Genomic DNA, 21,732 nt, shown 5'->3' on the forward strand with positions numbered 1-21,732 from the left:
CTTCCTCTTTAGAGAGAGGAAGTCTCTGAGAAATTCCTGGCATAGGTGTAATTGTGCCCTGGTCCGATCTGGGCAGAGTCCTCAGTGAATGGAGCACATAGAGCCACATCCTCCCGCTCACTCCTCCCTTAAATGCATTCAACAATGGAGGGGTGCACAGCCCAACTTTAGGATTCCCATGGTAAGGTTTTGTCAGTGTTCCTCAGCTACCGAGAGAAAAGGGAACGCTCAGCGTTATCGATCTAAACATTTCCCCCATCCTCTCTTCTCAACAGGCTAAAGGACGGAGAGATGGCATGGTGTCGTCCAATGAGAACAGGCGCCGGCCGCTGTCGTCGGGCGAGGTGGAGGGCATGTCGTGGCAGGGCCCACGGACCATTTTCGTCCCAAAGAACTCACAGGGATTCGGCTTCACTCTGCGCCACTTCATTGTATACCCACCAGAGTCCTCCCTCCACAGCCTCAAGGTTAGCACACTTTTCTCTGGTGTCTCTGGCCTGGACCCAAATGTGTACATAGAAGTCTTTGATGAAAAAGAGTTGATGTGCTGATTGGATTATTGAAGTAACTTTGCTGAGTTCCAACATAGTAAACATTTAACTCACATGCTGTTTCTGCTGTCTTGGTTCCCAGACATGGGCAATGTCTGACATTAAAGAACAATTAAAACACATTCCTGAACACCTCTCTCCACCTTTTTATTGTACATGGGTTAGATGGCCACGGCCACTTGTTTTGTTTCTGGTTTGCAACCTCTACTTCTTCTGTAACCTATAGCACCAACTTCTGACCAAACTACACTGTAGCAGAGTTTATTTGCTCCAAACCAGTCGATGGAAACAGATGTAATTAGCATTTCTTTTTTTGTGACATTTCAAAATTTGCTTGATGATTTAATGGAAACACAGCTCGTGGCTCAAGCAGCCGGTAGCCAGATTAAGTAAAAACATGTAATTAGTATTTGAGAGTACACTGCCATTCCAACAAAAGTATAAGGTTGAGCTAGTCTTATTAAATATTCTTTCACCATGGAGATCTGCTTTGGAAATGGGTCACTTTTCAAAATAAATGCCAGTCAGTTGAATTGTGAGAGTTAGAACTTGGTCACCAGCCTTTCAGCTGTATGAATGTAACTCTATGTATGGCACTGTACGTTGGTCCACTTTGGTCCAGACTGAAATATCTTGGCAAATATTAGACAAATCGCAAATTTTGTACAGACAATCAAGAGGATGATTCCTAATGCCTTTGTTGACCTTTTGACCCGGCTCCCATCAGCCTCAGCTGCACTTTGTGTTTAGTCTATATTAGCAACAGTTATGCTTCTTAAACTGACACAACCTCAGATAAATATGTGACTTTATGCTAAGTTAATTTCTCCCGGCTCTAGCTCAATACTTAACTCGCAGACATGGAATTCAGAGTTTAAATTTCATGTATATCCACCTTACCTGTAACGTAATTGAATATTGCAATATGTTTCCCAGATTCATGCCTGGAAGAATCTATTAACAAACATTTTTCGACTGGGCTCCAGTCTATACATCTACACACACTCATGGGTACCGTGGTACTGAAGACAGCATGGTATCGTCCTTCTGTCCTGGAGAGAGGTCGGTGTTGTGCAGCAGCATACCTCAGTCTGTGTGCAGAGCCCTTTGTGTGTCAGGAATGAGCTAACTCAGCAAAGCACCAAAGCCTCCAGATAGACCCAGCAACCGGCCAGACAGACAGACAGACAGACAGAAAGTCCAGATGTCTTTCAGTGAGACAGTCAGACACTCAGTCAGATTGTGAATCAGTCAGTCAGGCAGCTGAGCAGCCATCCAAACTGCCCAGTCAGCTGGAGTGAGTCAGACCTGGGCTGGGAGTAAAGGCTCGGGTTGAATGTGAGCTGAGCGGTTCCTCGCTGTGGTCCTCCTCCCCTCTAACACCTGCTCTGTGTGTCCCACAGGATGAAGAGAACGGGAACGCAACTGGAAGAGGTGAGTGTTTCTGCTGGCTTCACCAGCCAATGATTAGGCATCCAGCTCTGATGAATCAGCATCACGCTTTCTTAAAGTGTCTCTAAATGCCTTCTGGACTCATTCGAATCTGTTGTATCTATTGTGGTCTGTTTTATAATGCACGAATGATCAGGATGTGTGTGTGTGTGGGGGGGGGGGCTGTATGTTTCCATGTGTAGGTGGAGCTGAATCAACTTTGTAGGTTTTGCTGATATTTTAAGAAATCTGTATCTGCATGTTTGTTTTTGTGGAGCAGGTGGCCAGCAGTCTCGTTTGGAGCCAATGGACACCATCTTTGTGAAGAGCGTGAAGGAAAACGGCCCCGCGCAACAGGCTGGACTGTGTACAGGTAGAACACATAGACATAAGACACAGCAGACCTCAGGGTCATCACACTGAAATATCACCAACATTCAGCTCAGGACTGAGGCAGTTCCATTTATGCTACAATTGAGGGTCTGCATCCATCTGCGTTCTGTGCATGCACACATCCAGATCCACACTCCATTTCACTTGGTTTGCCATGAGTTCAACACCATTTGGCTTTTTTTTTACATTTGTCTAAAGACTAATTATGTACCTCTCTTCAACACTCTCTTCTTTTTCTTCTTCTTGGCAAACCAGCAGGAGGTTTCTAAGGACACCAACTGGACTGCAGTCGCACCAAACACAGGCTTTTGTGACAGCAGATTAACATGAATTCATAAACTAAGCTACTAATAAATCCATCTGCTGTTTGTAAATTGTTCAGCGAGCAAACTTAGAATGCGCCATCTGGATAAGTGACGTATGTATTCAATTTCCAAAGGCTTCTTAAACAAAGATGTACATGTTTAGTGCAGACATGATGGGAGCCATTTGTGGACTGTCCATCACGAATACAAGATTTAATCCAAGAATATGAATTTAAAATGCAGAAAAGAGAGAAGCGATATCTCAATCGAACATCAGCGTGTGTAGCTGTATATTGCGACGTCTTCGGGCAGTAGAAGCCACACTGTCAAAATTTGCTGCGAAATTTTCTAGTTATATATACTGTGTGTATGTATATATATATATATATATATATATATATATATATATATATATATAAAACAAGTCTGTTTAACTTCCTATTTACTCTTGGTTCATTTGTAATACGTCAGTGTGAACAGGAGATTCTTTTTTCTCCGTCTAGGGGACAGGCTGGTGAAGGTGAACGGGGAGAGCATTCTGGGTAAAACCTACTCTCAAGTGATCACGCTCATCCAAAACAGGCGAGACACTGGTGTTGACAAATCTTGTTTTACGTTCCGTCTGACCCGTTACTTATCATATATTCATATATTTATGTTATATTGTATTTTGGTCTTTGCGTTGCAGTGAAAACATTCTGGAGCTCTCTATTATGCCCAAAGATGAGGATGTGTTGCAGTTGGTAAGTGTGAGTATTGTCTTTCTTCTATTTTCTCTTCTCTCCTGCTTTTCACCTTGTTGCCGTGTTATATGTCACAGCAAGTAAGCTGGGCTGTTTGCATGACATGCTTTTATTATAATTCATGGAGCCACCTATTAAAGGTTAACTTCAGAAATGTACCGCTGTCGATCGGCAGACAACTAAATGAGTTTGTGGGTATAAAAGAATGCATGAACGGCTGCAGTGAATCAGGGCCATGAAATGAAAAACATTGTCAAACAATGTTATTGTCTATTGAAATAGACAAAAATGTAACAGGACAAAACATAGAAATATGCACGTTGCATCGGCCTCACTCTGTCCTCTAGCCGTTCCCTCCATCTTTTATCTTTCCTGTCATGTTTTTCATCGTGTCCCGACCCCTCTCCTCCTCAGGCGTACTCCCAGGATGCCTACCTGAAAGGCAATGAGCCATATTCAGGCGTGGCCCAGAACCTCCCTGCGCCGCCGCCTCTCTGCTACCCTTCCACCAAGCCCAGCTCCTCCGCCCCACAGCACAACCCCCACAGTCCCCCGGACAACTGGCAGTGCCGACCGGGCCCCGCCGCCTCCCCACTGGACAACCGCCCCCCCGCCGCTTCCACTCCCGTCCCCGGCTGGCCCGGGGATCCCGAGGATTCCGGCGGACACTTCGCCCCGTCTGGCCGGCGCCGGGGCCGCTCCTCTTCGGCCATCAACGTGCTGGACTTTCACTTTGCTAACCACAATGCTGCCATCGCCTCTGCTACTCTGCCTCCACCGCGGAAGAGCAGCCTGCAGGCCTCTGGCCACACCCACGCCGATACTCTCTGCCACCAGGCTCTGTCGGACTGGTACTACAGCCAGGCCGAGGCTGCAGAGAGCATGTCCCCCCGCCACCGCAGCATATCTCAGGATTGTTTAGCGGAGCTGGGGCTGGGGTTGGCCCTCGGCCCCGGTCCTGCATCTGCCTCCACAACCTCCGTGGAGAAACGCAGAAGGGAAACCCTCCAGTTCCACCACCAGGCGGCTGCTGCTTCCCATGATTCCTATTGGTTAGGGGGCTGGGGCGGTGTATCAGGACCAGGAAGCAGATCATGCTCAGAGAGCCTCCTAGCAGCCTACGCCGAGTACGAGCATAACTACGGGCGTTCTGTGGAAACACTGGCACAAGCCTCTGCACTGGTGTCACCGCATTGCGAACACTCTTCACACGGGTCACAAACGGCGAAATTCAGAGAGCAGAAAGATCAGAAGGTTACGGCAGGGCATCAGCACAACACCACAGTGATGTACCCCATCACAGCCTCCTCCACAGTGCCTCCTAGTGGCAGGCGGTCAGGCCAGCAGGTAGCCGAACCCCAAACACGACGAGTAAAAGAAGAAGAGCTGGTGGGCTACAAAAGCTACAGCCCGTCTTTCTCCCGCAAAGCTGGCCACCTCCTCCAGCAGGCCCACTCCTTCAGAGAGCCCAGCTACAGCGGCCCCCGCCTCAACTGGAGCCCCGGCAGCAGAAGCGGCCCTGTGGACGGCGAGGGGGGCGTGGTACCCAGGCCCCGGTCTACCCCGGCTCTGTCTGCGCCAGAGGAGGAGAGAGCCCGACTGGGTGAGGACAGGGAGCTCGTCTCCCCCATCTCCCTGAATCAAGAGGTGGTCCTGAGGCAGAAGCCGCCTTCCGGCCGCCGAACCCCTGTTCAGGCCGTTCAACATCCCCACTACACCGCACCTGTGGAGTCACCCGAGCCCCCCGGTTTGGAACCTACACAAGGGACCCCCTCTCCTGTCTCCGGGGGACCCAGCACCAACCGCAGGGCTAATGGTAGCCTTGCACAGCATGCATTCAACTCATTGGCCTCTATTCCCTTCATAGGTTAGTGACCTTTCCTTTCTAGCAACAGCTGCTGCTGTCAGGATATAATCAACCTAAACAATGTCTTGATAATGCAGTTTCATTTTACATTCATTTACGTCATTATGTTACAAGTGGTGCTCAATTACAACTGTGTTTCTGGAGATAAGATAACACTAACTTCGTATTATCAAAAACTAAATAAAAACAGGAACATCTTTATGTTTGGAACAGTTAATATATACATATATATCCATATATCTGTTGCTACAGATCTAAAATATTACTCTTAATGTATGTGAGGCTTTAGTCGTGCTCGTTTTCTCTTTGTGTGATTCTATCCTTTCCCACATTTCTGTCTGTGTCAGACATGTCAATAATAACACGTGTACAGTCAGTGCATTTCTGTATGTTTCAATTTGTGTTGATGAATGTTCTAGTGCGTTTTTGATTGTTTACATGTCCAATGTTTGTCTCCTGTAAAAGTTCTGGAAACATTTCTTAGAAATAGAGCTGCTCTAGAGTCAGAAATAGTCCTACAGGTTCAGTCAGCAGGTCAGATGGCTAATGTGAGCAAACACCAGTGTGTACTGTAACGGACATTAGTGGGTCAGTTCACTGACTTCATGACTCCTCTCTTTGTGCCAGTCTCACAGGAAAACCTCTCATTATTAGTTAGATGAATGTATATTTCCAAGATGGCTACCCAATCTGCTGGCCTCGTGGTCACACCAGACCACCAGCGAAATCTTCGCCTTCATTTGCTATATTTAAAATTGCATTACATTATTTTTTTTGTTTGCTAACAAGTCAGTCAAGATAATATTAAAAACTATGTAACGCTATAGCTAGCTCATTTTTCATCTCTGGAATTGACCATTGACACCAAATGGGAGATAGTGTAGCTGTCAGTACAAGTACAATAAGAGACGTAAACGGACATTCACACAAGGCTTCTGGTAATTATAGTCTATACCACGGGTATTCACTTCAAATTGAAAGAGGTCCAATCACTAACATTTCCACCCAGCGAAGGTCAGAACCACATAATGTGTAGATTGCGTCCAATAGAATACCACTACGTGTATCAATTTAAATCAACGTGCATTTCCACATAATTTCAACAACATTGTCAGTTTTTAAAGTAGGATACTGCAAACATACAGACACATTGAACTTGTATGGAAAACAAATAACTATCTTTCCCATAAATACAATTAGTCCAAGTACAATGAACCTACGGCCTAGATTTAAGTTAAAGAAAACAAGACAGAATCTTGGGAATGACATAAATACAAAGTGCCTCTTTCAGAAAATGTCTTTCAACTGATGAGAGATTCTTGGAAAATGTAGTGACATTTAATGTGCCATCATCGTATAATTGCCAATTACTTTATTGTACAGTAAAATGTACTGCCATTAAGGTTTGTCAGGTAGCAGATGAAAAACTTGTGGTTCTCCGTTATTTCTGCCTCCAGAGCAGGTCTGCCTCCACGAGATGTTCAAACTACCTAATCTCCACCTGAGGAACCTCTTGTCTTGTCCTGTCAGCATGTTTAATCATTTCTCATCGCTTGTTGCCCACCTGTGATGATGACTTGCAGATGAGCCCACCGGTCCTAGTATTGACCTACAGGCCTGCTATGTACCAGCCCGCTCTGTTGTGTCCAGTTCACAGGCCTCCACCATGGCCACCCTCACTTCCACCTCTGTCTCCCCCACCCTCTCCTCCATCTCCCCCTTTGTCCGACTTCGTCCTCGGGACTGCAGTGAGTCTCACTCACCCACTCTAAATACTGCAAGGCCTCACAAAGGGCTGGGCCAATATAGACAGTATGTTTGAACCGACACTGCTCAGCATTACTGCCAACGTTTTTTTTTATCAAAATGACAAGCATTTATGCAATGCCTTTATTTGAAGGCACACTGATATATTTGTCCAGCCTCCGACTCATCTTAAAGGAGTGCAGTGACATTTGCCAATACCCTCCACTTTTTGGGGAAACAAATCTGAACCCTTGAATTCATCGTTTGAAGTATTTAAAGCTGCTGTATGAGGAATTTGAAAATCTTTGGTTGCATTCCAAATTCCATGCGAACATGGTATTTGGTACTCTAAAAGAGTGTGTGAGATGTTTTTAGTATGTCTGAAGCCTTAGTTTGATTCTAATAGTATGCAAATTGCATACTCTCTCTGGTCGAATATTACAATATGCAAAGCCTGGGCATTACGCCAGCATAAATCTACCACAATGCAATGAGGCAGTGACGACAGTGTTCATAGCAGACAATGATGGACAGCTTCTTTCTTTGCTAGGCCTCTTATATATCTTAAGATGACTTCAGACTAGTTTGGTCACACGAGGTTGGCAAAGGTTACCATGGTTACTCCAACCGGCAGCTGGAACAAAGTCAGAATGCTTCGTTGTTGCAGTTGGGAACAAAACAAGTTGAAATGACTTTAAAGTGAATGTATTCTTAAGTTTCTAAAAATCAGAATTTTGTATACTGTTGGTTGTCCATGCAACAGAATTCTATGATTTTTATTTCATGATTGGACGTGTCTCTAAAATGCTCCTTCGGTCACTGTTGACTTCTCTTGTTATTTGGCATCAAAATGGTTTGCGATAATCATAAAAAACAACAAAGTTAAGTGTGTTTTCTTCACCGTATGCTCGCCTCATTGGAGAAAAAGCGTTTTCTCTTTCTTTTCTTAATTTTCATTCAAAGCTTCTGACAACAAAGAGGCATTGTATGTTTTATATCCAAAACTAGGAACCTCAAATCCAAATGTCACGGTATTCCTTTAACATGCAGTCCGTACATTTAACCCCTTCATTCAGTCACTTGGCTCATGTTATACTCACAGTTTGAGACAACAAATCACTGCAATCACTCATCTTCTTGTCATTTCACATGTCACTACCATACAGTGCATATTTTGTGAACCACTTAGTGTCCTCCTCCTTTCCTCTCTGACTTGTCCTCTCTCTCTTCAGGCAGTATTAAAAGTCGCCGCTCCTCTTACTTGCTGGCCATCACCACAGAGAGATCCAAGTCCTGTGACGAGGGTCTCAACACCTTCAGAGAAGAAGGCCGCGTCTTCTCGTAAGAACTCAGAGGACACACTGCATTCTTTACTGAATGGGTCTTTATAGATAGTCCTGATAGGCAGGTGGCACCTTGCATGGTAGCCCATGTCATCAGTGTATGAATCTACACTCACCCTGTTAGACTCTCTAGAAGTGCTGTTTATGTAACTTGTGTGCTTTCCGTTTCACAGCAAACTACCAAAAAGGGTCAAGAGCTTTTTCACTGATGGGGTGAGTGTTCAACAAAGTTGATCCTTACACTTGATGAATTTTCCAGCAAACAAGAACACTGGTGTGCAACCCATAAAACCCCTAAATTGTGCTTTAGTCTCTGGAGAGCCTGCGAGCCCAGGAGGAGGCACGGTCCAAACGCCACTCCACCTCTGAACTGGGAACCATCACCTTTAGTGATGTTCGCAAGGAGGGCTGGCTGCACTACAAACAGATCCTCACCGAGAAGGGAAAGGTACGACACTGCCTGTACACACTTTAGCTAAACTCCGCCCCCGTCTCATTACTGTTACTGCGCCTGTCAAGCTTTCCATTCTACTAAAAGCTTTTTACAATTATAACAGTGGCGGACTAGAAATTGTAGTAGTTTTTGACAAAAGTCACTGACTTCAGGTAAAAACAGGTTTCTCACTTCTAGTCAGCAGCTGTCCATTTTGTCAGCTGAAATTTGGCCGGCAGATTTAACTCTGCAAAATGGTTTTCAATATACATTTGATGGCTACTTCCATATGTTAATTCAGCATTAAAAGTGCAATGTATAAGAAACTACTAACTCACAGCGGGGCAAGAATACGCAAACTTTGAACTCACTGCTGAACCTCTGAGAGCCGATCAAATTAACACTGCTATCTTATAATCTTCACATGCTTTTTCATTTAAATCCAACTGATTTATGAGCCATTCAGGAGGAGATACCCATCATTGTCTGTAGAAAAAAACAAGAATATCCATAAAAGAATGAAAGCAGAGCGGATAGCGAGCAGCCAAGTGTCTGCGCTGTCTAACATTACATTATTTTAATAAATGTAATGTTAGACTCTTATTTCTGTCTAACATAAAAACTTTGAAGATATTAACAAACGAATGAGTTTGGCCAAGTCATTTCAGACATTCATTCAGCTAGCTCACTGCATTTGCCTCAGTACTTGTACTCAATGCAATGTAAATAAAGTAGCTAGTGAGTCTGTGTAACTTGTAGCATGTAGCCAGGCATGCTAAAGTTAGCTGATTATGATACAGCAGCTAAACACAGTTTCATATAGTCCCCGCCCCTTTCTCTTCTATTTTGGTTTTGGAAGGTGAAAACAAAGACACCACCTTGCAAAGTGCAGCTGCACTGGAAGCAGAGCAACTGAGGAAGACAGGAGCTGTGCATTGAGAAAATAAGACAATGGGAAAAATATTTTTATAAATTATAATACATGTAGTGTATTTAAGAAAAATGATAAAATAGATATAGCTTTGTGATTCTGTTTCGGCCAGCAGAGAAGGCCTTGCAGGCCCTGACGGCCCACCACTGGAGAAATCCAACGTTAACAGGCCGTTCTACGGTTGCTCAGCTAAAAAGGGAGCTTTTCTATTTCAGATCGTGTTTTTTCAGGTTGTTTCTGTATTTCCTAATTGTAGAAAGTGGGTGGCGGCATGCGACCGTGGAAGCGCGTCTTCTCTGTGCTCCGCTCGCATTCGCTCTTCCTCTACAAGGACAAGCGAGAGGCGGTCCTTCACGGGGCGGGGCCAGGCCAGGACGAACACCCTCCCATCAGCATCCGCGGCTGCTTGATCGACATCGCATACAGCGAAACCAAGCGGAAGCACACACTGAGGCTGACCACGCAGGACTACTGCGAGTACCTGCTGCAGGCCGAGGACAGGGACGACATGCTGGCCTGGATCAGGGTCATCAGGGAGAACAGCAAGACCGACAACGAGGTTAGATCTTCACACCCAGTTTATCTTGTGGAATTTCCACACAAAAGACCTACGTGCGAAACTAATTTCTCACCTCCGTTTGCTCTAGGAGATCGGCTTCTCAAGACAAGCTCTCATCAACAAGAAGCTGAATGACTACAGAAAACACAGGTCAGCGCGGCTTTGTTCAGCAAGAAAGGCTTGATCACAACCGTCCCTTATCCTTTGTGTAATCAGGAGTCACTGTAGCTCGGGGCTGGAAGCCTGTCAGAAACAATTACTTTGAGTGCAATTTTCAAAAAGCAAGAATAAAAGCGTGTCCATTTTAAAATGTTTTACATAAGACTGAGGTCAAGAGGTATTCCGACCTGAAAAGACCCTCTTATTAACTGTCTTTATTTCTGTCCCTGGGTGCAGTCTGACAGTTAGTAAGCCGGACTCCTCTCCCAGAGCCCACCGTATGATGCCTCCCTTCCTCCTGACAAAGGCCGACAACACCTCCGTGAACCGAGCCTCCAGAACTGGTGGGTTCAAACACGACTCCGGTCTGCGTTCACCAACATACAACAAAATGCTAACAGCCCTTTAGCCATGCTAGCACTGCGGCTCTAAGGACGGCACGCAGAATGCACCTGTGAAAACGACCAATTAGATCACAGAGAGAGAGTTAGAGGACTGTAAATGTGTCTGATACTGATATGAGTCGACGAGCATTGAGAATAAACCCTTTGCATTTGTGTTCATAGACATGTTGTGTTTGCGTGTACATTTCTGATGCAAAAAGAGCATTTTTAAAAGAGTTTTTTATTGTTCTGAATGAAGTACAGACAAAGAGGGCCCTAGTTTCAGAAATTGTGTTTTAGCAACAGCAAAAAATATATATAAATTATTTGAGCAAAACCAATATTTCCTAACACCTGTGTTTGATTGAGGTGCCCTGTAGAGCTGCAAGTGTGGCTGGAGACGTTTTATTGTTGAAAATCTGGCCACTTCGTGATAATACACTGTCATTTCATTAAAAGTTATTTTTCCATGTGGATATAAATACCAAATTGAAATGTGGTGTGTGTGTGTGTGTGTGCCCAGATGACAACAAGGCGCTGTGGGGCATCAACATCATGAAGAAGGCCAAGAAGACAGGCAGTCCGAAGGCTTTTGGCGTGCGGCTGGAGGACTGTCAGCCCGCTGTCAACCATAAAGTAACGTGATTCATAACATAAACATTACACAAATTCCACTTCAGTGTCTAAACAGTGTGGGCGACTGTGGCTAAGTGGATAGCAGGGCAGTCTTTCAATCAGCTGATCGGTGGTTCAATCCCCGGCTCTAGCTCTGCTAGTCGCATGTGTCCTTGAGCAAGACACTTAACCCCAAAATTGCTCCCGTAGTTGTGCCTACGGTGTAGAAATGTGATAGACTCTGATTGTAAGTCGCTTTGGATAAAAGCGTCTGCTAAATGACTGTAATGTAGACAAAATCACTAACCACGTAGCTGATACTTTAACATTTCATAAATATTAAATGATGAAGAAGTAGAACGGAGGTCTAAATGGACTCTTTATTCATTTTCTCTCGTAACATACATGCTTGGAAGATATGCAGGGTTTGGAAAAATCCTCTCTTGTTCTCTTTCAAACAGGGAATGTAAAATATAACATTTGAATGATTTTTTTTTTGGAGATATTGTCAGCCAGAAACTCCAAAGGGCCGTTTTGAGACTACTTTGCTGTCAACTATTGTGGTTGAGGGTGAATTTGAGCATTCCTAAATCCAGCCGGAGTGAATAGAGAATACCTTTCCACTAGGTTACCTTTCATCAGAGCACACTAAGTGCCATAGCTGCAAGAGTTTGTGCTGATAACCCAAAAGTAACCTTTATCTACTTTATTGGCTTGTTTTCATTAGTTTATTATTGAGGAGGCTCTTGTGAGATTTGTTTCTGTAGTCTGTGGTCGGGAAGTGATTCTTCAGAATCAGTACTGCCAAGCTGACAATAAGCAGGACTGTAACGCTAATATTTTTTATCTTTATTAAAGGGGGGACTAAAAGTGAAAAGAGTTTAAAAAAAAAATAATAATAAATAGATCTCACCATGAAATTTCCCCAGTGATTACTTACGTTTAGATTCTTTTTTGTTTTTTATATAACAAGTTTTCTGAAATGCTGTTTAAATATACAAATTAGGTAACAATTATGATCTAATTTGCATACATTTCCACAACAGAAATGTGAACATTGGATAAAGCCAGGCTCAAGATTCTTGTTTGACATCTTAGAGTCAAAGCCTTTGAATTTCTACTGTAAACACCTTTGACTCAGAAGAAGGTTTACAGAAGAAATTATTTGGATATATCTTTGAATCACTCCATGAATCAGAAAATACTCTAAGCCAGCCATAAAAAGCCATGTGTTTATGTATATAATGTTGTATAAAACAGGCTATGTATGAACAAAGAGGAATGAGCCAGCAGTGGCATTAAAGCATGTGAACATGTTCTAGTAGAAACCTAGAATACTACTTTCTGGTTTCATTCCAAACACCCTTTTGTCGCTTCATCCCTCCACTCTCATTTCTTCCCTTTCCCCTCCCCCCCCCCCCCCCCCTCTTCAGTTTGTCCCTCTGATTGTGGAGATGTGCTGTGGCGTGGTGGAGGAGACGGGTTTGGATTACACCGGTATCTACCGGGTGCCGGGCAACAACGCCATGGTGTCCAACCTGCAGGAGCATCTCAACAAGGGCATGGACATCAACACTGCTGAGGAGGTGTGCAGGATGCATGGAGAACGGGTTCACGATTATCGCAGCGCTTTTTAAACCTGTTTTGAAACGGAGTGCTGCAGGGATGACATATTTAGGCCAAACTGGAAGTCAGCATGGCACTGGTTCCCTCGACAAAAAGCAGAGGGGATCTTTCCATCGGATTCTGGATTATCTGCAGAAAACAGCTGGATAATTACACATTTTGTTCTTCACAAAGGATCACCACTTTTATGATTTTTGAAGTGAAAAGCAAACGTGAGGCTGTTAAACGATATCACTGTACCATGATTTCAACGTCACCACCGCTGAGCTAAAGGCGGACCAGTGCCCCAGTGATCATGTTTAGTTGTCTCATTTAGACACGTAAAAGCTTCAAAATTCATGAGGAGTATCTGATGTATTTCATGCCGTAGAACACAACGTTAAAATCTATCAAGAGGAGGGAACCGGAAGCACAAAAACGCTGACTCGTTTTCCGGCTTCTAGGGCGCATTCCTGCAGCGTTCAATAAACGCGTTAGCTGGAGTCGTAGCTCAGAAGAGTCCTGTACCAAACATCATTTTGTTTGATCAGATGTGTCATTCTTTTCACTGCACCAGAAATACTGAACCCTCACTCTTCCTGTCTCCACAGAGATGGCAGGACCTGAACGTAATCAGCAGCCTGCTCAAGTCCTTCTTCCGAAAACTGCCCGAGCCGCTGTTCACTGATGGTGCATTCAGTCATTGTTCATGATGGAGCGTAGCATGAATCACAACCAACCTGTGAAGCGTAGAATATAAAAGCAGGATTACTTTCCACCGTTCTGGATACAAATATTTCTTAAAAATGCTGCTGCCTGTCGTTTGCATGTGAATATCATACCAAATGCTGAAATATTTCCAATTATCAGTTGCTTGTTAATGAAACGTCTTCTCTGTCTGCAGACAAATACATCGACTTCATTGATGCCAACCGGATAGAAGACGCGGAGGACAGACTGAAGACCATGAAGAAACTGGTACGAGTCAAAGGACAGCAGAACATCCAGCAAGGAATACGCTTCTTCTCTGTTTCACCTTCTTCTCTGCTCCATTCATCCATCCTTCTTCATCCAGCTCCATGACCTCCCAGATCACTACCATCACACTCTGAAGTTCCTGGTGGGTCACCTGAAGAAGGTGGCAGATCACTGTGAACAGAATAAGGTAACCTCACTACCTCTGATTAGCAAGTTCGGTTTTTGTGTCTTCAAGGTCATTCATGGAGCCGGACGTGAGCGGTGCTTTGATGTCATTTTTCAGATGGAGCCGAGAAACCTGGCCCTGGTGTTTGGTCCCACTCTGGTGAGGACGTCAGAGGACAACATGACTGACATGGTCACCCACATGCCCGACCGCTACAAGATAGTGGAGACGCTCATCCTGCACGTAAGACCCGCTGCGCCGTTCTTCACCAGTTGTGTGTTTGTCTCATCAGTGACGCCGCGTTGTGTTCCTTCAACAGCACGACTGGTTCTTCACTACCGGAGAGCTCGATGAAGAGGAGAAGGTACATCAGACGAAAGAGCAGAGAACGTCCCCATCAGAGGGATTGTTTGTATTCACATGTCCTCATTTCTACTTTGCACTTTCATTTTGGGTATGGTTGTGTATTTCTGGATGTGTGTGCGTGTGTGTGTGCAGGCCCCAGAGGATAAGCGCGACATGCAGCCTGTTCCCAACATCGACCATCTGCTGTCCAACATCGGCAGGCCCGGCATGCCAGGAGAGGCGTCAGGTGAGGAAGTGTCTAATCTGTGATATTGTCAGAAGGATACATGTTCACTATGAGAGGATCCAACTCATCCATCTGATTAACTTATTACCTGTGCAGTTGCTGGTTTTCCATTATTCTGATGACGTTTTCTACTGGCAAAATGAACAGAATGGCACTTTTATCCTCGGTCAGGGTTTCTCAAATGGGAGTACTACTTAAGAGATTGTTTTTTTAAATGTTAATAAAAAGTCATTTTTAATTCCTAAAATAATCATACTAACAGAGCACAAAAAGTAAGGACATTTGTGTTTGGTAGATTATTTCTTTGTTGTAACAATGCTTCCTGGCAATAAATCGTATACCGGTGGAAAGCCTGTTCAGTTCCCTTTTTAAATGGTGCCACATTTGTAAGGAACACGCATTTGTGAGATGAGCGGAGGATGTGGGTTGCGCCTATGAAAAATTTGCCAAATCTTCATTATTTATTATTGAACGATAGACAAAAATCAAGAAAATGGATTTGTGGTTGAAACGCAGCAGCAAGAAAACACAGAGAAAGACTGTGAAAACTGAGCCAACTAAACAATGTAGCGCTTCAGTGTTTTTTCAGTTTCAAGTAAATCAGACACCGACGGTACAACGCTGTGTCGTACCTCTCTATACAGGCTTCCTTATTTCTACCATAAATGTTTGCGCGTTGGTCGAGGTGCTGTTCAATTATCCAAGAAACTCTCTGTTTGATGTCTACTAATCCAAAGCTAGGTACTGTGGCAACCCGGGGGACGTGGAGGCAAGATTCAGCGATAAAACAGGGGACTCAGAGACAGTAGCCATGTAACCAAAAGTGTCCTTTAATAAACAGGGTAGGGTAAAGCAGGATTGGGTCAAACTAAACAAAAGATTCCTCCCGGTCGGGGTCTTTGGCCTTCGGTCTACACTCAGCGTGAGACGATTCCTCCGTCCTGTTTGGGCAGAGCAGAGAGGTGAGTATGCTTCGTTACCTCCCGTCTGCTGAAGCTCCTCTCCAGAGGTTCCATGGATCCTTGTATCCTCTGCCCAGTCTGTCAGTCTGTCTCTTTTTCCCCCAGAGGCTTCACAGCCCTGGGAATATATGCTCCTTCCAATTAGCTCACGGGCTGCAGGTGTGACCACTGCCATGTGCCTCGTGGCTGCAGCACCTGCACCGGATAGTATACTCCCTCTATCACCTCCCCCAACCTGAGCTTGGGGATCCGCCTCCTGTGCTGTGTCGGCTCGGCTTTTCCCCCTGGTTTGCCACAGTACAAATGCACAAGCCTTCCTATCTGGGTCTTCTGTTTCCTGTAGGGCCGCTGTAGTTCAGATTGAGCCGACTACAGAAACCAGAATCCTGATGGTTTGCATTCACCCCAAAGGAACACGGGGACCGTCTTTAATACGGGACAATCGGGAAGGCAATCCAAGGACGCACATATTCAAAAGCCTTTATTATAGTTTAGTATAGTATAATCGTTGAAAGAGCCAACGTGTTAATACCACTCTAGGTCTTCTCATACATCACAAACAGGTGAGAAGCACCCATAGCCCTTCTACATAGGGCTGCAAGAGAACCAGAGGAGCCTACACAAACACATCCAATCCGAGGAAACGTGTGAAGTGTATATCCTCACTCCGTCTGTAATACAGTTCAAAGTGAAGAGCTTATCACGAGTATGGCTGAATCACACCCTTAATGTTGAATTGCTTCCGTATCTAACCTGCGCTCTACATTGTGTACTACTCATGCTGCCGGTGGTCTTATGAAGCGAGACTCAGCTCTGTCCTTCTCTTCCTTCTCTTTCCCCGGACCTTTCTGCTCTCTCTAGCTGAGACAGTGGATCAGCCTCTTCGGTAGGACCAGGTCTTCCTCCTTCTGTGTTTTGTGTTTGGTTGTTTCTATTGCACTTCAATTCATTTTCCATTCATTTTGACTTTTCCGTCAGTTTTGGTCTCCCACCAGTGTACCATCATCCTCCTGTTTTGCCGATAGGGCTGTAACGGTTTGCGTGTGCAGAACAGAATCAAAGTTTGCACGTTCAAATTCCGCCCCGGAAACCTTTAGCTGTCATCTGTCAACATGGTGCGTCTGCATGGCTCCACTGTTGTCGGGGACGTGAATAGAAACACATTGAATATTCTAACGAACCCCCACATGTGCTGATCACCGGGACTCAATTTCCTGCCATAAGATATGCTTTTTTAGTTTTATAGCCTTTTGGGAAACTATTTGTTCATACAGTGTAATACAAAACATGTTTGAAATGCTCCTTATTTTGACATTGAAAATAGTTTACTAAATGTTGCAAGTGGGCAAATCGCTCCCTCAGTCCGTCAGTAGCCGTGTTTCCGTTCAATTGTAAAGCACATTTTAAGCAACTTTTAAAATGTCGGGGAAAAAAAGAAAAGCGGATTGGGCACGTTCCCATCAACTGGTTTGGAGTGAGTAAACTTGGCTACAGCTTGGTTTGGTCAGAAGTTGTCGCTGTAGGCTACACATGGCTGTATTCCACCAGTAATAGGAGTAGAAGAAGATAAGATAAGATAATCCTTTATTAGTCCCTCAGTGGGGAAATTACAGTTGAGGTTGCGAACCCTAACCCAACAAAATAAGTTGCCTTCTAAGCGTCTGCAATAGAAAAATGGAGAGAGGTGTTCAGGAAGTTGTTTCAATTGAGCGAGTTTGAATTGTTCTTTCATGTCAGCTAGTAGTGGCCATGTTTCATCTGGAGACGAAGACAACATAAATATATATCTAGGAACAGCTGATCAGTCACGTGAGGTCAATGTTCGCTACATCATAGGCGTTTTCATAATCCATCAAACTCATCAACTCTCGTCAAAGACCAAAACCACCTGAAGTGGGCCATACCTTCAGAATGTGCATAGTAAATATGTGAATGGAAACACGTCTGTTCAGTATAAATGACAAGAAACGTATCATCGTTTTTTCCCCCCGTTACCAAACTCCCACCGGACCATGACTCATAAAGCAAACCGTGACTCCTGCGCAGCGTTACACCCCTACCCACTGATGTTACAGGGGAACTCTAGCCATTTACACGAACAGCAGGCAGATCCTCCGATAATGGCGAGAGTTCTCCTCACAGCTTGCAGTGCTGCTAGTGTGTGCTGTGATTGTCACACTCCTAACACTATAGCGCCACTCGTGTATTGCTGACGCGGTTCTGATCCAAATCTTTCCTTTTCCTCACAGATTCCACCACCAGCGATTCACTTAAATCAAAGGTAAGCAACAAACCTCTCACTTGTCCTTTAAGGACCGGTATGTGAATAGGGTCACAGATTCTGGAATATGAAGTAAGAAGTGACCATTATGTGACTGGAATGTTGAACCTTTTCAGCTTTCTTCGCTCTCCAAGAAGGACCTGAGCGCCAGGGACTTCCTGCCCAAGTCCATCATTTCTGCTGTGACCCGCAAACGTAAAAAATGCCTCAGTACCCACCTGCAGGACGGCAGCGCCGACGAGGACTCCGAGCACGAGCCGGTCAAAACCGGCAACTACGGGGGAGGAGAAGGCGGGGGAGGGGAGGAGGAAGAGGAGGGGAACAGAGGAGAGAAAGATGCGGTCAAGGGAGAACAAACTATTCCGAAAAAAGACAAAAGGGATGAAAAGGAGACTGGGGGCACAGCTAGAGAGGTCGCTGAGGGACAAGAATCGTTGTCTGGAGAGGAAGAGGGGAACAGAACGGCCAACAAATGTGAAGAGAGCAGGAGAAGAACGGCCACGCAACCTCGTCCAAACAGTTTCCTCTGCTCGCACCATCAGAGCGCCACATACCCAAGACCCCCAACCATGTCTGATCCTCCTTCCCACTTGAGGCCTCACGCTCCGGCCAGAGGACACCCCACAGTCCCCTTCTGGATCTGCCCCACCAGGCTCCCCAACCTCTTCCAGGCTTCCAGCTTTTACGGGACCCAGCAGCCGGACTGGAACCAGTCGGCGCCAGTCCGCTACAGGAAGACAAGAGGCGGGAGGACAAGGGCTATTTCCATGAATGTGGAGCTTGAGCTGGGCAGGAGCGAGGAACGAGTCAAAGGATGGAGAGCAGAGAGGCTGGAGGTGATCAGAGCCATTGAAGGAACACCGGGTCAGCATGGACGTGTTGGGGTTCCTCAGGGATCGACTGTAGGTCCTGGGTCAGTTCAACAAATAGACCCCCCCCCTCATCCTGCCCAGGAGTCTCACGCTGTGGTCCTGAGGAGATCGGCCCTGGACCCACGGGACAAGAGGAGGGCGTGGCGTCGTCACACTGTGGTCGTTTAATCGGAGTGTTTCATCTACTAACACAGTACCAAGTACTAGCCCTTTACTCACAAACACTGGATCCCGTGTCACTGCTTCTGAAGTGTCCATCATGTTGCCATGGGGATCTGCGTTGTGGAGACTCTTCCCTCTGGACTTTTTATTGCCTCTGAAGTTGGAGACCTGATCTCACGCTGAAGGACGTCTTTGTGCGCAGCTGCAGAGTTTCATTCCAAAATGAAAAATGTGAAACTCATTACTTAACATACAAATTCTACCATTCAACTACTTTTAAAGCTACTCATCTTTAACCCTTTACTGACAGAATAACTGTAGATGTAATTATCCATGTTGTATGTTTTCAAAAGGACATTAGGGCTGACACAGCAAATTAAGATCCTGGTATTTGAGGCAAATTCTCACCAAAATCTGATGACTTTTCTCAGCAGAGATTCCCCTAGCTTGTATGTTCACATACACTCACACACGTCTTATATAACCAGTCGAGGACACGCTAGTGGCGTGTTAGCTTGGTCGCTAAAAGGACAATAAATTCACAGTGTGTGGAACACTTTACTCCCGTAGAAGAGGTGGAATAGAAGAACACATCTAATAACTACAGTAGCTTCTCCAGCTCTCCATTTCTCAAAGGTCAGCACAGTTTGCTGTTGGTCAGCGCTGCAAATTCAAAGATTGAAGTTTCGAGGATTTTAGGCCAATTCCCTGATCACGACGATTCCATTCCAATCAATTGATTTTGCAGCAAAATCTTTCCGTTTTAAAAGCTGGTGTGACCGAGCCTTCACAGCACTGTAACTGGAGACCCTTTCACACCCAATGACTTTGAATGATAACTGTGTATTCAGCTGTGCGGCAAACTATTCTTTTTAGATTACGTGAACGAGGCAAAAAGCTAAATCTGTGTGAAAACGATGGGATAATCCAACACGCAGACCTCAATATTAGAAAAGAGAAATACGTCTCTGAAGGCAGAAGATCATCTTAACTAAGTGTTGTAGAACAAACATCCAATCTTAAAACGACCAAGACAACACGCTGACATGGTTTCAAATGTAGCTTCATAAACTAGAGCTGGAATCCAGCTTGATGTGTTCCCGGGGAAGTAATGACAAGGAAACCTACCTCTCTCCAACGAACAACAGTTCACTTTCAATGGATTCTGATGTAAAGAAAGTGAAACAATCTCGGTGAGACGTGTTGCCATGTTTCACAGTGCTGTTCTTATTACAACCACTAGGTGGTGCCACAAGTAAGGACCTTTTTAAAATGCCTTTACCGTTCAGTTCTAAAATCATCTTTTGGAATGAAACCCATCAACTGTAAATTCAAAAAATTGAGAGAAAGCCATATCAGACATTTAAAATTCAACTCCAGAGCCGAGCTGCTGTTACAACGAACCCTCACACCAGCAGACTCCCGTCTTTCATTGGAAACCGACTGTTGTCTTTAACGTAACCCACGTGGCAAATATCACAGCACCAGTTCAGAGGAAACGTCTCCTCAGTTTCCGTCTCAGCCCTTTACGAGCTCTTGCAAAGCCTCCTGTGGATCTACAGGGACCTCCACCACTGTCTCTGAGTGACGGGACTTTGGGCGTCATGCCAAAGCTTCCATGGACTTAAAATATATAGAAATATATATTGTGTGCATGGGTTCAGTGACATTAAAATATGCAAACTCTAAGTGTTCAACACAAGCATATCGTGTTTCTGTATGTCGGGGGGGGGGGGCCTGTTTCATCGGAGGACGTGTTTAAGGCAGCTATGCGAAGTCATGCCAAAATGTTCTGTTGTCTTCTATTTGGGTCATTTGTGTACAACATTAGAGCAAAGAAAGAACCTCAGAGAGGCTCCACTTTATACATCATATCAGTGTTAGCAGTATCGTCACGGGAGCAGTGCAAGTGAGTGAATTACCTCCTTAAATACAAAACCAGTCTTAACCGAGTGATGTTTTTTCAGTATTTTTCTCTCCCGTTGAGTCTAGACTCAAGAAATGAAACCGGAGCGAAACCAAACTACTGCCTGCCGCCGGCATCCAACCACACTCCATGTCTGTCCCTCATCTGTGCCCCTGTGCGTGTACGTGGGTGGCTGTGCGTGGACCAATTTTTGTAACAGTTGTACAAAGCCTTGTTAAGTTAACCTGTGTATATAATTATTATACATAATATATTAAATTATTTGTTTTTGAAGAGTTGTTTTATTTTTTGGATTGTAATGTGGTTAACTGAACTTAAACGTGCATTTACCTCCACAGTGAAACAATTATAGCGGAGACACAAATATATTACGTCACCCTTTTAAGTATCTCATCTCATCAGGCTTATTTGTCCCATTCTGTGTGCATTCAATAAACAAGGCCTTAAGGTGGAATGTGAAACCGATTATGTCAAATACATCACATAAGGGCAGCAGCAGATGCGTTATATACCGTAATGTACAGTATTCCTATATCTTACCTTTTGATCCAGAACTAAATAGGATTCATCACAGAATATCAGTATAGAGACTTCACGTCTCATCCAGAGGATCTCTGGATGTTTAAACACACTCAAGCCATCCTGGACCGTAAAAAGTAGCTCACTCACTAGTTCACTTATGATCGTCCGATAATATCCAAGTCAGCCTTAAAACATGCGCTAGGGTT

At 44.7% G+C, this 21,732-nt stretch overlaps 1 protein-coding gene across 3 annotated transcripts; it reads left to right on the forward strand.

The window, feature by feature from the left end:
- Positions 1-278: 278 nt before the first annotated feature.
- On the forward strand, positions 279-21,277 carry LOC306795219 (rho GTPase-activating protein 23-like). Of its 3 annotated transcripts, XM_079293663.1 has the most exons (23): positions 298-467; positions 1,955-1,985; positions 2,263-2,355; positions 3,184-3,262; positions 3,369-3,429; positions 3,838-5,290; positions 8,269-8,377; positions 8,553-8,592; positions 8,690-8,827; positions 10,000-10,302; positions 10,391-10,452; positions 10,699-10,805; positions 11,368-11,480; positions 12,893-13,045; positions 13,676-13,754; positions 13,969-14,042; positions 14,140-14,229; positions 14,326-14,451; positions 14,528-14,572; positions 14,707-14,800; positions 16,624-16,648; positions 18,012-18,043; positions 18,160-18,298. In XM_079293663.1, exons 1-22 carry the CDS (start codon positions 354-356, stop codon positions 18,034-18,036), a joined length of 3,414 nt encoding a protein of 1,137 aa, XP_079149789.1. In that variant the 5' UTR covers positions 298-353; the 3' UTR covers positions 18,037-18,043; positions 18,160-18,298. The 3 variants fall into 3 exon arrangements, with proteins under 3 accessions (XP_079149788.1, XP_079149789.1, XP_079149787.1); XM_079293662.1 differs by lacking the exon at positions 16,624-16,648 and having other exon boundaries at positions 279-467; positions 3,369-3,423; positions 18,160-21,277; XM_079293661.1 differs by lacking the exon at positions 16,624-16,648 and having other exon boundaries at positions 18,160-21,277.
- The last annotated feature ends 455 nt before the right edge of the window (positions 21,278-21,732 follow it).

The sequence above is a fragment of the Melanostigma gelatinosum genome (assembly GCF_949748355.1).
Source record: "Melanostigma gelatinosum genome assembly, chromosome: 21".
NCBI classification, from domain to species: domain Eukaryota; kingdom Metazoa; phylum Chordata; class Actinopteri; order Perciformes; family Zoarcidae; genus Melanostigma; species Melanostigma gelatinosum.

Bases quoted from the DNA above. Each gene is read 5' to 3' on its own strand.
- LOC306795219 (XM_079293662.1), top strand. From the start codon at position 297: ATGGTGTCGTCCAATGAGAACAGGCGCCGGCCGCTGTCGTCGGGCGAG. The intron at 8,828-9,999 runs GTACGACACTGC...TCCTAATTGTAG, and splicing joins TCCTCACCGAGAAGGGAAAG to AAAGTGGGTGGCGGCATGCG. The intron at 14,043-14,139 runs GTACGAGTCAAA...TTCTTCATCCAG, and splicing joins TGAAGACCATGAAGAAACTG to CTCCATGACCTCCCAGATCA.